The sequence below is a fragment of the Acipenser ruthenus genome, chromosome 50 (genome assembly GCF_902713425.1).
Source record: "Acipenser ruthenus chromosome 50, fAciRut3.2 maternal haplotype, whole genome shotgun sequence".
In the NCBI taxonomy this organism is placed as follows: Eukaryota; Metazoa; Chordata; class Actinopteri; order Acipenseriformes; family Acipenseridae; genus Acipenser; species Acipenser ruthenus.
In genome coordinates, this window is record NC_081238.1 from 5770565 (window position 1) to 5786541 (window position 15977).

Below are 15977 nucleotides of genomic sequence, written 5' to 3' on the forward strand. Positions count from 1 at the left end.
CTGTGTCCTAACACTGCTCCATTACTACAGTGGGTGTTGTGTGTTATACCATCTTATCTGGCAGCTCCAGAGCCAGTCTGACACATTTATCTCAGTGGAGCAGCGGTCTGGCCCTGTGATGAATATGAATACAGGAGTCTGGCTGTGGGTGTGCAGTACTTCACAGTGCAATCATGAGAGGAGTCTACATGGGGTCTGGTTTGTTTGTGTCACACAGCTACAACTAACAGAGCTTTTGTTATGAAGATGAGACTCCTGGGGAGGACCTGTCTCATTGTCTTGAGTTTGCTACCAGCTGTTTCTACACAGACAGGTGAGAGGGACTGTAGAAATTAAGCTGATGAAGAGACACATCACTAATGCTACCCTGAAGATATTTCAACAGGACAGATTCACTGACATGCATCAATGTATAATGTTGAGCTTCTAGATCTCACAGGGGTAGCACCAGCCCCCCCTTCTAGCTTATAGCTCTCAACTATTTGAAATAGGCCTGCAGTGCACCATCTATGCAAGTCTGGAGTAGTTTCCCAGCGTCTGGCTTTGCTCTTGGAGCTGTGGTGGTGAGGCTGCTGTCATGTATTGTGCATGCAGGTGTCCAGGCTGGCTGCTGTCAGGTATTGTGCATGCAGGTGTCCAGGCTGGCTGCTGTCAGGTATTGTGCATGCAGGTGTCCAGGCTGGCTGCTGTCAGGTATTGTGCATGCAGGCGTCCAGGCTGGCTGCTGTCAGGTATTATGCATGCAGGTGTCCAGGCTGGCTGCTGTCAGGTATTGTGCATGCAGGTGTCCAGGCTGGCTGTCAGGTATTGTGCATGCAGGCGTCCAGGCTGGCTGTCAGGTATTGTGCATGCAGGCGGCCAGGCTGGCTGTCAGGTATTGTGCATGCAGGTGGCCAGGCTGGCTGCTGTCAGGTATTGTGCATGCAGGTGTCCAGGCTGGCTGCTGTCAGGTACTGTGCATGCAGGTGTCTAGGCTGGCTGTCGGGTATTGTGCATGCAGGCGGCCAGGCTGGCTGTCAGGTATTGTGCATGCAGGTGTCCACGCTGGCTGTCAGGTATTGTGTATGCAGGCGTCCAGGATGGCTGTCAGGTATTGTGCATGCAGGCGTCCAGGCTGGCTGTCTGGTATTGTGCATGCAGGCGTCCAGGCTGGCTGTCTGGTATTGTGCATGCAGGCGTCCAGGCTGGCTGTCAGGTATTGTGCATGCAGGTGTTCAGGCTGGCTGTCTGGTATTGTGCATGCAGGTGTTCAGGCTGGCTGTCAGGTATTGTGCATGCAGGCATCCAGGCTGGCTGTCAGGTATTGTGCATGCAGGCGTCCAGGCTGGCTGTCAGGTATTGTGCATGCAGGCGTCCAGGCTGGCTGTCTGGTATTGTGCATGCAGGTGTTCAGGCTGGCTGTCTGGTATTGTGCATGCAGGTGTCCAGGCTGGCTGCTGTCTGGTATTGTGCATGCAGGTGTTCAGGCTGGCTGCTGTTCTACTTCTTCCCACTTTCAGTTCAGCTCTCGCAGGGCTGTTATAAATTGTTTAATTTAAGCAAAAAAGGGGAGCTGATTGTTCTACAGAGGGACAGTGTTTTGTGTGTGCAGAGGGGAGCTGATTGTTCTCCAGAGGGACAGTGTTTTGTGTGTGCAGAGGGGAGCTGATTGTTCTACAGAGGGACAGTGTTTTGTGTGTGCAGAGGGGAGCTGATTGTTCTCCAGAGGGACAGTGTTTTGTGTGTGCAGAGGGGAGCTGATTGTTCTACAGAGGGACAGTGTTTTGTGTGTGCAGAGGGGAGCTGATTGTTCTACAGAGGGACAGTGTTTTGTGTGTGCAGAGGGGAGCTGATTGTTCTCCAGAGGGACAGTGTTTTGTGTGTGCAGAGGGGAGCTGATTGTTCTACAGAGGGACATTGTTTTGTGTGTGCAGAGGGGAGCTGATTGTTCTACAGAGGGACAGTGTTTTGAGTGTGCAGAGGGGAGCTGATTGTTCTCCAGAGGGACAGTGTTTTGTGTGTGCAGAGGGGAGCTGATTGTTCTGGCACAGATGTTCGAGGCTTGTTCCCATAAGAGGAAAGGACCTGGGTGTGGTTTCATCTGAGACACTGCTGTTTTTGGAGACAATTTCTCATATTTTGGAATCTATTTAAACTCCTAATTGGAGCAGAGATGTACTCAATGTTGTCTCGGAGCTGGTTATGTTCAGTTATTTTTTGGGGTTATGAATATACACAGGTGCAAATTGTTTTTAAATTGATGACTGTTTTGAAAGTTAACCACAGAGAGTCTAGTGTTTAAAACCAAAACAGTGTATGCAAAACAAATGTTTGAAAGAAATGTAATGTTGTTAAGTTGTAATCATCCAATTGGAATATTTGCTGGCTGTAGTGTCATTTGTTGCTAGGGAGAAGTGATCTGACTAGCTTTGTGCTGGCAGGAAAGATAAGCCAACCACACACAGAACATTCCTAACTCCTCGATGTCAGTAATATTTTGTGCACAGCTGTACTTATGACACACTTTTCTAATTACAGTCTTTTGCATGTATTTGAATAAACAAGATCTTTAGTAAGCAACGGTTCTGGGTGGGGTTAAGCCCTGACAGGGGTGCACATAGTTTTGAAAATTGATGCTGAACTGTTTTGAAAGTTTAGCACCAGAGAGATTAATGGTGCTGAATGATCAAACCCCGTCCTAATCAAGCCCCCTCACAACCTCCCATACGACACAAACCTTCTCTCCTGTGTATGTGGACGAGTGTGTGAGTGTGTGTGGGAGGGGTGTGTGTGATGTGAGTAGTCCAGACCCAATGAGAAACTATCATCATCTATACATCTATCATCAGTATATATATATATATATATATATATATATATATATATATATATATATATATATTATATAGGAATGAAGCATCATTTCAATGAGCTGTAAGGGTACCAACAAATTTGAGCACGTCTGTATATATACACAGTATATATATGTGCATATGTAAACATGTGTAATGGCACCACAATTTAATTTGCACCCCTGGTATAAATCGCTGGTTTCACAGCAGTCCCTCCCCTCGTTCCTTTACTCTTATAGGAACCTAGACTCAACCATGTGTCACTCACAGGGATTTTTGCAATCCTTTCTAGTCTTGTTGAAACTCATAGTGGTTTTGACATATTCATCAATTTTAGTAGCAAGGGTCCAGGATTCAGTTGTGTTTTGCCATCTTGACACCTATGAATGAGTTGCCTGGGGGGTAATGCACTGTCTCATTACATGCCTGAGGGGTAATGCACTGTCTCATTACATGCCTGGGGGGTAATGCACTGTCTCATTACATGCCTGGGGGGTAATGCACTGTCTCATTACATGCCTGGGGGGTAACGCACTGTCTCATTACATGCCTGGGGGGCAACGCACTGTCTCATTACATGCCTGGGGGGTAACGCACTGTCTGATTACATGCCTGGGGGGCAACGCACTGTCACATTACATGCCTGGGGGGTAACGCACTGTCTGATTACATGCCTGGGGGGTAACGCACTGTCTGATTACATGCCTGGGGGGCAACGCACTGTCACATTACATGCCTGGGGGGTAACGCACTGTCTGATTACATGCCTGGGGGGTAACGCACTGTCTGATTACATGCCTGGGGGGTAACGCACTGTCTGATTACATGCCTGGGGGGTAACGCACTGTCTGATTACATGCCTGGGGGGTAACGCACTGTCTGATTACATGCCTGGGGGGTAACGCACTGTCTCATTACATGCCTGGGGGGTAACGCACTGTCTGATTACATGCCTGGGGGGTAACGCACTGTCTCATTACATGCCTGGGGGGTAACGCACTGTTTTATTGATTATATTTCCACAAACACATTGATGGAAGCTGTAAATTCAGCATTGCTCATTAATTCAGTATCCTCATTAAACATAGTGGAGGGTCATGAATGCATCTATTATTCCAACATGGAGGCCAGATAATTACTGTCCCCACCTGCACATCACTAATTAACTTAATTACATATTAATATAATCACAAACAGTGCAACCAACACTTAAAACAATAGTGTAGCCTAATTCTCATGCAGAAAATTAAATAAACAGTTTCCACACTGTCTCATTGCTTCAAGCAGGGTAGTGTTCAGCCTGTGTCAGTACTGTCCCATTGAAGCAGGGTAGTGTTCAGACTGTGTCAGTACTGTCTCATTGAAGCAGGGTAGTGTTCAGCCTGTGTCAGTACTGTCCCATTGAAGCAGGGTAGTGTTCATTCTGTGTCAGTACTGTCTCATTACTTGAAGCAGGGTAGTGTTCATCCTCTGTCAGTACTGTCTCATTGAAGCAGGGTAGTGTTCATTCTGTGTCAGTACTGTCTCATTGAAGCAGGGTAGTATACAGCCTGTGTCAGTACTGTCTCATTGAAGCAGGGTAGTGTTCAGTCTGTGTCAGTACTGTCTCATTGAAGCAGGGTAGTGTTCAGCCTGTGTCAGTACTGTCTCATTGAAGCAGGGTAGTGTTCAGCCTGTGTCAGTACTGTCTCATTGAAGCAGGGTAGTGTTCAGCCTGTGTCAGTACTGTCTCATTGAAGCAGGGTAGTGTTCAGTCTGTGTCAGTACTGTCTCATTGAAGCAGGGTAGTGTTCAGCCTGTGTCAGTACTGTCCCATTGAAGCAGGGTAGTGTTCAGCCTGTGTCAGTACTGTCCCATTGAAGCAGGGTAGTGTTCAGCCTGTGTCAGTACTGTCCCATTGAAGCAGGGTAGTGTTCAGACTGTGTCACTACTGTCTCATTGAAGCAGGGTAGTGTTCAGCCTGTGTCAGTACTGTCCCATTGAAGCAGGGTAGTGTTCATTCTGTGTCAGTACTGTCTCATTACTTGAAGCAGGGTAGTGTTCATCCTCTGTCAGTACTGTCTCATTGAAGCAGGGTAGTGTTCATTCTGTGTCAGTACTGTCTCATTGAAGCAGGGTAGTGTACAGCCTGTGTCAGTACTGTCTCATTGAAGCAGGGTAGTGTTCAGTCTGTGTCAGTACTGTCTCATTGAAGCAGGGTAGTGTTCAGCCTGTGTCAGTACTGTCTCATTGAAGCAGGGTAGTGTTCAGCCTGTGTCAGTACTGTCTCATTGAAGCAGGGTAGTGTTCAGCCTGTGTCAGTACTGTCTCATTGAAGCATGGTAGTGTTCAGTCTGTGTCAGTACTGTCTCATTGAAGCAGGGTAGTGTTCAGCCTGGGTCAGTACTGTCTCATTGAAGCAGGGTAGTGTTCAGCCTGTGTCAGTACTGTCTCATTGAAGCAGGGTAGTGTTCAGCCTGTGTCAGTACTGTCTCATTGCTTGAAGCAGGGTAGTGTTCAGCCTGTGTCAGTACTGTCTCATTGAAGCAGGGTAGTGTTCACCCTGTGTCAGTACTGTCTCATTGATGCAGGGTAGTGTTCAGCCTGTGTCAGTACTGTCCCATTGAAGCAGGGTAGTGTTCAGCCTGTGTCAGTACTGTCTCATTGAAGCAGGGTAGTGTTCAGCCTGTGTCAGTACTGTCTCATTGAAGCAGGGTAGTGTTCAGCCTGTGTCAGTACTGTCTCATTGAAGCAGGGTAGTGTTCAGCCTGTGTCAGTACTGTCTCATTGAAGCAGGGTAGTGTTCAGCCTGTGTCAGTACTGTCTCATTGAAGCAGGGTAGTGTTCAGTCTGTGTCAGTACTGTCTCATTGAAGCAGGGTAGTGTTCAGACTGTGTCAGTACTGTCTCTTTGAAGCAGGGTAGTGTTCAGTCTGTGTCAGTACTGTCTCATTGAAGCAGGGTAGTGTTCAGCCTGTGTCAGTACTGTCTCATTGAAGCAGGGTAGTGTTCAGCCTGTGTCAGTACTGTCTCATTGAAGCAGGGTAGTGTTCAGTCTGTGTCAGTACTGTCTCATTGAAGCAGGGTAGTGTTCAGTCTGTGTCAGTACTGTCTCATTGAAGCAGGGTAGTGTTCATCCTGTGTCAGTACTGTCTCATTGAAGCAGGGTAGTGTTCAGTCTGTGTCAGTACTGTCTCATTGAAGCAGGGAAGTGTTCAGTCTGTGTCAGTACTGTCTCATTGAAGCAGGGAAGTGTTCAGCCTGTGTCAGTACTGTCTCATTGAAGCAGGGAAGTGTTCAGTCTGTGTCAGTACTGTCTCATTGAAGCAGGGAAGTGTTCAGTCTGTGTCAGTACTGTCTCATTGAAGCAGGGTAGTGTTCAGTCTGTGTCAGTACTGTCTCATTGAAGCAGGGAAGTGTTCAGCCTGTGTCAGTACTGTCTCATTGAAGCAGGGAAGTGTTCAGCCTGTGTCAGTACTGTCTCATTGAAGCAGTGTAGTGTACAGCCTGTGTCAGTACTGTCTCATTGAAGCAGGGAAGTGTTCAGCCTGTGTCAGTACTGTCTCATTGAAGCAGTGTAGTGTTCACCCTGTGTCAGTACTGTCTCATTGAAACAGGGTAGTGTTCAGCCTGTGTCAGTACTGTCTCATTGAAGCAGGGTAGTGTTCAGCCTGTGTCAGTACTGTCTCATTGAAACAGGGTAGTGTTCAGTCTGTGTCAGTACTGTCTCATTGAAGCAGGGAAGTGTTCAGCCTGTGTCAGTACTGTCTCATTGAAGCAGTGTAGTGTACATCCTGTGTCAGTACTGTCTCTTTGAAGCAGGGAAGTGTTCAGGCTGTGTCAGTACTGTCTCATTGAAGCAGGGTAGTGTTCAGCCTGTGTCAGTACTGTCTCATTACATACAGGAGTGTATTTGTATTGAGCATGACTGGAGAATCAGACCCATCTTATCTATACCATCTTATCTGGCAGCTGCAGAGCCAGTCTGACATATTTATCTCAGTGGAGCAGCGGTCTGGCCCTGTGATGAATATGAATACAGGAGTCTGGCTGTGGGTGTGCAGTTCTTCAGTGCAATCATGAGAGGAGTCTAAATGGGGTCTGGCTTGTTTGTGTCACACAGCTACAATTAACAGAGCTTGTGTTCTGAAGATGAGATTCCCAGGAAGGACTGGTCTCATTGTCTTGAGTTTGCTACCAGCTGTTTCTACACAGAGACAACCTGCTATTTCTAACATGAAGATAATTTAATAGGAAGATCCACTGAGATGCAAGATCACAAGTTCAGAGATGTCCTGGCCTTGTGTTTATGGGAAGGGGAATTGTTGTTCAATTTGCCTGTTCAGTCACCTCTCACTAACAGTGCACTGGTTCTTTGGTTGAGTTCCGGACCAGTGCGTTTAATAAACCAGCGTTCGCAGCTGGATGTTTAGTGTAGAGCTCCCAGGGTCACAGCTTATAGCTCATATCTCATAGCTGGATGTTTAGTGTAGAAGTCCCAGGGTCACAGCTTATAGCTCATATCTCATAGCTGGATGTTTAGTGTAGAGCTCCCAGGGTCACAGCTTATAGCTCATATCTCATAGCTGGATGTTTAGTGAAGAGCTCCCAGGGTCACAGCTTATAGCTCATATCTCATAGCTGGATGTTTAGTGTAGAGCTCTCAGGGTCACAGCTTATAGCTCATATCTCATAGCTGGATGTTTAGTGTAGAAGTCCCAGGGTCACAGCTTATAGCTCATATCTCATAGCTGGATGTTTAGTGTAGAGTTCCCAGGGTCACAGCTTATAGCTCATATCTCATAGCTGGATGTTTAGTGTAGAGCTCCCAGGGTCACAGCTTATAGCTCATATCTCATAGCTGGATGTTTAGTGTAGAAGTCCCAGGGTCACAGCTTATAGCTCATATCTCATAGCTGGATGTTTAGTGTAGAGCTCCCAGGGTCACAGCTTATAGCTCATATCTCATAGCTGGATGTTTAGTGTAGAGCTCCCAGGGTCACAGCTTATAGCTCATATCTCATAGCTGGATGTTTAGTGTAGAGTTCCCAGGGTCACAGCTTATAGCTCATATCTCATAGCTGGATGTTTAGTGTAGAAGTCCCAGGGTCACAGCTTATAGCTCATATCTCATAGCTGGATGTTTAGTGTAGAGCTCCCAGGGTCACAGCTTATAGCTCATATCTCATAGCTGGATGTTTAGTGTAGAGCTCCCAGGGTCACAGCTTATAGCTCATATCTCATAGCTGGATGTTTAGTGTAGAGCTCCCAGGGTCACAGCTTATAGCTCATATCTCATAGCTGGATGTTTAGTGTAGAAGTCCCAGGGTCACAGCTTATAGCTCATATCTCATAGCTGGATGTTTAGTGTAGAGTTCCCAGGGTCACAGCTTATAGCTCATATCTCATAGCTGGATGTTTAGTGTAGAAGTCCCAGGGTCACAGCTTATAGCTCATATCTCATAGCTGGATGTTTAGTGTAGAGTTCCCAGGGTCACAGCTTATAGCTCATATCTCATAGCTGGATGTTTAGTGTAGAGCTCCCAGGGTCACAGCTTATATCTCATATCTCATAGCTGTGTGCTTCTTCTTCTACTAGGGTACTGTTTGAGTAAATGCTTGTTTGTTTCTAATTGCCAGTGTTTTGTTTTTCAGATGGCAGCTCTGTTGTTGGCTCTGATCAGCCCCTCATCGCCTCTCCTGGTGAAGATGTCATCCTGTACTGTCACATCACCCCCAGTCTTAGTGCTGTGGACATGCACGTGAGGTGGTTCAGAGAAAACATCAAGATCCCAGTTCATTTATATGAAGATCGAAGTGATCACAGAGATGTTCAGCACATTGACTATCGGGGCCGCACTGATCTCTCTATATTGGGGCTGCGGGATGGAATTCTCTCTCTGCAACTGAGAAACCTCCGTCTCTCTGATAGCGGGGTCTATTCCTGCTATGTCACTGATGGAGTCTGGGATGGACAAGGAAAGGCTGAACTGATAGTCAGAGGTCAGTGCTGAATTGCAATGTGTTTTCATCTGAAATAACACCTCCATATCCTGGAGACCTGTCTGGTGTGTCTATCTGTGTGTGTCTCACTGTCTCTATTCCCTGACAGCTCTGGGGACCCAGCCCTCAATCTGTATGGACTCTACACAAGGAGAGCAGATCCGGCTGGTGTGCAGATCAGAGGGGTGGGACCCTGAACCTGAAGTGATCTGGAGAGACAGGGATGGAAATGACTTGACATCATTGTCCAGCACAACAGTGCAGAGTGACAGTCAGGGGCTCCTCAGTGTCAGCAGCCACATCAAAATCAAACAGCAGTCCAACGTGTTCTCCTGTCTGGTTAGAAGTAAAACACCAAAACCAGACTGGGAATCCAAACTCCACATATCCAGTGAGTATCACATGTTTGTGGATTGAGCCTGACTGACACTGACCATAGATTACAGTCATCATGATGGGGCATCAACATCTGAATCAAACACATGAATCAGTGGGCCAGTCAATATCTGAATCAAACACATGAACTAGTGACCAGTCAATATTTGAATCCAATGGGCAGTCATCCATTGTGACTCTCTTGGGTTTAGGAAGGGGTGGGTGTGCTCCAGTGTGTTGAGCTGCTGTGTTGTTTTCCAGGTGATTTTTTCCCAGGAGTCTCTGGATGGATGGTGGCTTTCTCCTTGACTTTAGCTCTCAGTATTGGAGCCATTCCTCTGCTGGTGATCCAATGGAGAAGAATGGATGGTATGAACTTTATCATTATCATGAGGCATTTCATATAGCTCTGTGCATTTTAAACATGTCAAACAGGTTTACAATAATATGGACTGTTCTGTTTTTCTTCTAGCCATGGAGAGACACTTTGAGCCTATGGGTAAGTAAAGCACTTAATGAAGAGATGCTGAAAACCCATTCCAGGTTTCTGCAGCAGTATCTTAAACTACCACACCCATAAATAAAGACATCCCTGGACCAGAAATCCAGCTCATTAGAAATGATTATAAATATATGTTCTGCAAGTTTAACAACACATGCATTGTCTCTGTATTAAAATGTCTCTTCCTCTGGTTTTAAAGTCCATGTTTGTGAATTGCTCAGAACCTCGTGCCAATGCCTCTCCTTCAGTCCACGTTCACACACTGATAGCTGTCTTATTTATTCTGTTCTTTGATCTCTGTGCTGCTGATTCAGTTTGAGCCGCACGTGTTGTTATTGTGTTGGTGGTTGTGATAGGGTACACCTCGTCCCTGTATTATTATTTGTATATTTCGTATTATTATTATTATTTTTTGTATTTGACGGTGGGAAAGCAGTGTTTTTTTATTGTTCGTTTTGTTTATTAATTTAAAAAACCTGTGTGAATGTGGCTGGAGCCTCAATAAGGTAATTGTTTTATTGATAATTAATTAAGGCTCCAGCCACAGCTTAAAAGAACGAGCTCCAGGGTAATGGGGAGAGATTCCTTTGAGTTAGAGACGGGAGGACGGTTTAGGACGAGATCATACATCCGAAGCAACTGCTACCGCTGTACCACTCGGTATTTGTTTCTTTATGTATTTTTGGCCATCGAGCCCTTTTGTTTGTTATAGATTGTTTTGTTTATTGTTTGATTTATTATTAAAACCCGAGCGCAAACGCGTCTCGTTTCCCCTACCTACCTTTGCCTTTGTTTTGTATTGCTTCTTCCTGGTCCGGAACGTCAGTACTGCAACCGCTCTGTCACATATGGTGTCCTGCGTGGGATAAACGCCTCCAGGAGCCGGACCAGGAATACAAAGGGCGTTTTTTTTATTTTTTTTCGAAAATTGTTTTTTGTGGAAAAGTAAATAAAAAAAAAAAAAAAAAAATGGAAGGCTGGAACTGGAGAGACGGCTGCAGTGAGCTGGAGGATCTCCTCGGCAGGTTGGAGGACCAAGGTTGGTGCCTTGCCTGCGGGGTGTATGGGCACACGGTGGCTGTCTGCCCCTTCCAGGAAGAGGAGGAGGAACCAGCCCAAAGGAGGAAGGTGAGGAGAAGGAGGCAGAGAGGGGGAAAAGTGAGGAGGAAGCAGAGGGAGCCAAGGTGGTGCACCATGTGCATTGCTTATGGGCATGAGGATGAGGACTGCCCAGAGCAGGAGCCAGGGGAGGAGGAGCCCGAACGTCCTGCGCCTGAGTGGGAGGAGCCCGAACGTCCTGCGCCTGAGTGGGAGGAGCCCGAACGTCCTGCGCCTGAGTGGGAGGAGCCCGAACGTCCTGTGCCTGAGTGGGAGGAGCCCGAACGTCCACAGCCCGAGTGGGAGGAGTCGGTGCGTCCACAGCCCGAGTGGGAGGAGCCGGTGCGTCCACAGCCCGAGTGGGAGGAGCCGGTGCGTCCACGGCCCGAGAGGGAGGAGTCGGTGCGTCCACGGCCCGAGAGGGAGGAGTCGGTGCGTCCACGGCCCGAGAGGGAGGAGTCGGTGCGTCCACGGCCCGAGTGGGAGGAGCCGGTGCGTCCACGGCCCGAGAGGGAGGAGTCGGTGCGTCCACGGCCCGAGTGGGAGGAGTCGGTGCGTCCACAGCCCGAGTGGGAGGAGCCGGTGCGTCCACAGCCCGAGTGGGAGGAGCCGGTGCGTCCACGGCCCGAGAGGGAGGAGTCGGTGCGTCCACGGCCCGAGAGGGAGGAGTCGGTGCGTCCACGGCCCGAGAGGGAGGAGTCGGTGGGTCCACGGCCCGAGAGGGAGGAGTCGGTGCGTCCACAGCCCGAGTGGGAGGAGCCGGTGCGTCCACGGCCCGAGAGGGAGGAGTCGGTGCGTCCACGGCCCAAGAGGGAGGAGTCGGTGCGTCCACGGCCCGAGGGGGAGGAGTCGGTGCGTCCACGGCCCGAGAGGGAGGAGCCGGTGCGTCCTGTGTCCGGAGGGGAGGAGCTGAAGGCCCAAACCCCTATTTTTTTTTGGGAGGGACGAGGACGTGAAGCTCAGGCTCCACAGCAGCCGCTGTTTTTGCTGCTGAAGGGAGCCCAGCGGAGACGCCCGCCACCAGCCCTAACCCCGCTGTCGGAGGAGCCGGCAGCGCCACCAGCCCTAACCCCGCTGTCGGAGGAGCCGGCAGCGCCACCAGCCCTAACCCCGCTGTCGGAGGAGCCGGCAGCGCCAACAGCTCTAACCCCGCTGGCGAAGGAGCCAGCAGTGCCACCGGAGGGAGATGAGCTGCTGTTCCCGCCGCCACCACCACCACCACCACCACCCGAGGGAGAGGAGCAGGAGCTGCCTCTGCCTCCACCGCCACCACCCGAGGGAGAGGAGCAGGAGCTGCCTCTGCCTCCACCGCCACCACCCGAGGGAGAGGAGCAGGAGCTGCCTCTGCCTCCACCGCCACCACCCGAGGGAGAGGAGCAGGAGCTGCCTCTGCCTCCACTGCCACCACCCGAGGGAGAGGAGCAGGAGCTGCCTCTGCCTCCACCGCCCGAGGGAGAGGAGCAGGAGCTGCCTCTGCCTCCACCGCCACCACCCGAGGGAGAGGAGCAGGAGCTGCCTCTGCCTCCACCGCCACCACCCGAGGGAGAGGAGCAGGAGCTGCCTCTGCCTCCACCGCCACCACCCGAGGGAGAGGAGCAGGAGCTGCCTCTGCCTCCACTGCCACCACCCGAGGGAGAGGAGCAGGAGCTGCCTCTGCCTCCACCGCCACCACCCGAGGGAGAGGAGCAGGAGCTGCCTCTGCCTCCACCGCCACCACCCGAGGGAGAGGAGCAGGAGCTGCCTCTGCCTCCACCACCCGAGGGAGAGGAGCAGGAGCTGCCTCTGCCTCCACCACCACCACCCGAGGGAGAGGAGCAGGAGCTGCCTCTGCCTCCCGAGGGTCCGCTGCTGCTGCCGTCGCCTCCCGAGGGTCCGCTGCTGCTGCCGTCGCCTGGGGTCGCCAGGGATCCTGCTTCGCCTGGGGTCGCCAGGGATCCTGCTTCGCCTGGGGTCGCCAGGGATCCTGCTTCGCCTGGGGTCGCCAGGGATCCTGCTTCGCCTGGGGTCGTTGAGGGTCCTGCTTCGCCTGGGGTTGCTATACTGTGGCCGGAGCCCCACGGAGGGGAGCTGCCGGCCATGAAGAAGGGGGGGGAGGTCAGGAGACCAGCTTCCCCAGCCGCACGTTTACGGCAGGATAGTGTGTGGCGGGAGCCCTGGAAGAGGGAGCTGCCGGCCACGAAGAGTTGGGGGGTGCCGGATCTCCCACCATGGCCACCCCCATGGACACTGTGCTTCCCCCTCTTCCGGGACGTTGAGACTGAGGGGGGAGGTGGCCATTGAGGCCATGTGTGCTACGCACAAGGGGGGGCGTGTGTGATAGGGTACACCTCGTCCCTGTATTATTATTTGTATATTTCGTATTATTATTATTATTTTTTGTATTTGACGGTGGGAAAGCAGTGTTTTTTTATTGTTCGTTTTGTTTATTAATTTAAAAAACCTGTGTGAATGTGGCTGGAGCCTCAATAAGGTAATTGTTTTATTGATAATTAATTAAGGCTCCAGCCACAGCTTAAAAGAACGAGCTCCAGGGTAATGGGGAGAGATTCCTTTGAGTTAGAGACGGGAGGACGGTTTAGGACGAGATCATACATCCGAAGCAACTGCTACCGCTGTACCACTCGGTATTTGTTTCTTTATGTATTTTTGGCCATCGAGCCCTTTTGTTTGTTATAGATTGTTTTGTTTATTGTTTGATTTATTATTAAAACCCGAGCGCAAACGCGTCTCGTTTCCCCTACCTACCTTTGCCTTTGTTTTGTATTGCTTCTTCCTGGTCCGGAACGTCAGTACTGCAACCGCTCTGTCACAGTGGTACATTGCATTTTTTATACATTGCAATTGTCCGTTTATTGTTTTCCAGGATGCCCTTGTAAATGAGCCCCCGTAAATCTCCTGGTTAAAGAAAAAGCAACAGCTCCAATTCGGTTGGCTCCCGCTTCTGTCTCTTCAGCGGTGCCAACCCCATCTCTCTCTCCCATCTCTCCAAATGCTCCTTCTGAGCAGCGGCATTCCTGTTGATCTGCGCGATCTATTCTTCAAAATCCATTCTTGGGTCTCTAGGGGCGCCCACACACTCTGCCACCAAATGTAAATGAAACGCTGCCACACGGGTTCGTGCCCCTTTAAAAATACGACCGTACACACAGGAATGGATTTTCTCGCGCTGACGCGCTATATTTTTAATAAACACAAAAATAAAACAAACACAAAACAAAACTTAACTCCGTTTTGGAGCGCTAACTAAAAAGGTTATTCCCTGACTAACTCGCAGGACGGCTAAGCCTTTTACCTGTCAACACACACACAAAAACTACACGGGCTTAACACAGCACTTACTTCTTTCTTCTCAGCTCTGCTCGGAAGCAGAGCACCTCACTTCTGCCTCCTTCTACTCAGCAGCCCCCAATAATCTGACTGCTCTTCTTTTATACCCAGCACCTGGTCCCCATTCCCAATTACCGCCCAGGTGCAGGGGAAAATTAAACAATAAAACAGTTAAATTAAACAGTTAAACAGACAAACATGCCTACGCAGGGATGCTTTAACCCCCTCCCTGCTGTGTTACAATATATATATACAGTGCCTTGCATAAGTACTCACCCCCCTTGGACTTTTCCACATTTTTTAGTGTTACAACCTGGAATTAAAATTGATTTAATTAGGATTTTTTGTCACTGATCTACACAAAATAGTCCATAATGTCGAAGTGGGGAAAAAAATCTACATATTTTTCAAAATTATTTACAAATAAAAAACTGAAAAGTCTTGATTGCATAAGTATTCACCCCCTTTGCTTGTGACACCCCTAAATAAGCTCTGGTGCAACCAATTGCCTTCAGAAGTCACATAATTAGTTGAATGGAGTCCACCTGTGTGCAATTCAAGTGTCACATGATCTCAGATTAAATACACCTGTTTCTGGAAGGCCCCAGAGTTTGTTAGAGAGCATATCTAAACAAACAGCATCATGAAGACCAAGGAGCTATCAAAACAAGTCCGGGATAAAGTTCTGGAGAAGCACCAATCAGGGTTGGGTTATAAAAAAAATCTCAAACTTTAAACATCCCCCGGAGCACTGTTAAATCCATTATTAAAAAATGGAAAGAATATGGCACAACCGCGACTCTGCCTAGAGAAGGCCGTCCACCAAAACTCATTGACCAGGTAAGGAGGGCATTAGTCAGAGAAGCAACCAAGAGGCTGGGCTTTATGGAAGAGTGGCGAGAAGAAAGCCATTGCTGAAAAAAACCCATATCAAATCCTGTTTGGATTTTGCCAAAAGGCACAGCAAACATGTGGAAAAAGGTTCTCTGGTCTGATGAGACCAAAATTGAACTTTTTGGCCTTAGCGCAAAACGCTATTTGTGGCGCAAAGCCAACACTGCTCATCACCCTGAGAACACCATCTCCACGGTGAAGCATAGTGGTGGCAGCATCATGTTATGGGGATGCTTTTCATCGGCAGGGACTGGGAAACTGGTCAGGATTGAGGGCAAGATGGATGGGAAATTCTAGAGGAAAAGGGAAATTCTAGAGGAAAACCTGTTTCAGTCTGCAAGAGACTTGGGACTGGGGCAGAGGTTCACCTTCCATCAGGACAATGACCCTAAACACACAGCCAAAGCTACACTGGAGTGGTTTAAAAACAAGAACCTGAATGTATTAGAATGGCCCAGTCAAAGCTCAGACCTCAATCCGATTGAGAATCTGTGGCAAGACTTGAAAATTGCTGTTCACCAACGGTCCCCATCCAACTTGACAGAGCTTGAGCAATTTTGCCAAGAAGAATGGGCAAAAATTGCAGGATCCAGATGTGCAAAGCTGGTAGAGACTTATCCAAAAAGACTCACAGCTGTAATTTCTGCCAAAGGTGCTTCTACCAAGTATTGACTCAGGGGGGTGAATACTTATGCAACCAACAAATATCATTTTTTTTGTTTAATTAACTTTTGTGTCACAATAAAAAATATTTTGCACCTTCAAAGTGTTAAGAATGTTGTGTACATCAAATGGTAAAAATCCCAAATAAATCAATTTTAATTCCAGGTTGCAACACTACAAAATGTGGAAAAGTCCAAGGGGGGTGAATACTTATGCAAGGCACTGTATATATATATATATATATATATATATATATATATATATATATATATATATATATATATATATATATATTTGAGAGCACGG

At 48.6% G+C, this 15977-nt stretch overlaps 1 protein-coding gene and 1 pseudogene across 2 annotated transcripts; both read left to right on the forward strand.

The window, feature by feature from the left end:
- LOC131721968 (zinc finger protein 883-like) overlaps positions 1–15977 on the forward strand; it is a 76401-nt pseudogene that overhangs the window by 17036 nt on the left and 43388 nt on the right.
- LOC131721978 (butyrophilin subfamily 1 member A1-like) lies at positions 151–9802 on the forward strand. Of its 2 annotated transcripts, XM_059015435.1 has the most exons (5): positions 151–313; positions 8465–8812; positions 8922–9203; positions 9449–9556; positions 9660–9802. In XM_059015435.1, the coding sequence occupies exons 1-5, from the start codon at positions 241–243 to the stop codon at positions 9692–9694; spliced, it is 846 nt and encodes a 281-aa protein (XP_058871418.1). In that variant the 5' UTR covers positions 151–240; the 3' UTR covers positions 9695–9802. The 2 variants fall into 2 exon arrangements, with proteins under 2 accessions (XP_058871418.1, XP_058871417.1); XM_059015434.1 differs by lacking the exon at positions 9660–9802 and having other exon boundaries at positions 9449–9648.

Excerpts from the sequence above, each read along its gene's own strand:
- LOC131721978 (XM_059015434.1), top strand. The coding sequence starts at position 241 with ATGAAGATGAGACTCCTGGGGAGGACCTGTCTCATTGTCTTGAGTTTG. Across the intron at positions 8,813-8,921 it reads GGCTGAACTGATAGTCAGAG|CTCTGGGGACCCAGCCCTCA; the intron begins GTCAGTGCTGAA and ends ATTCCCTGACAG. Across the intron at positions 9,204-9,448 it reads ATCCAAACTCCACATATCCA|GTGATTTTTTCCCAGGAGTC; the intron begins GTGAGTATCACA and ends GTTGTTTTCCAG.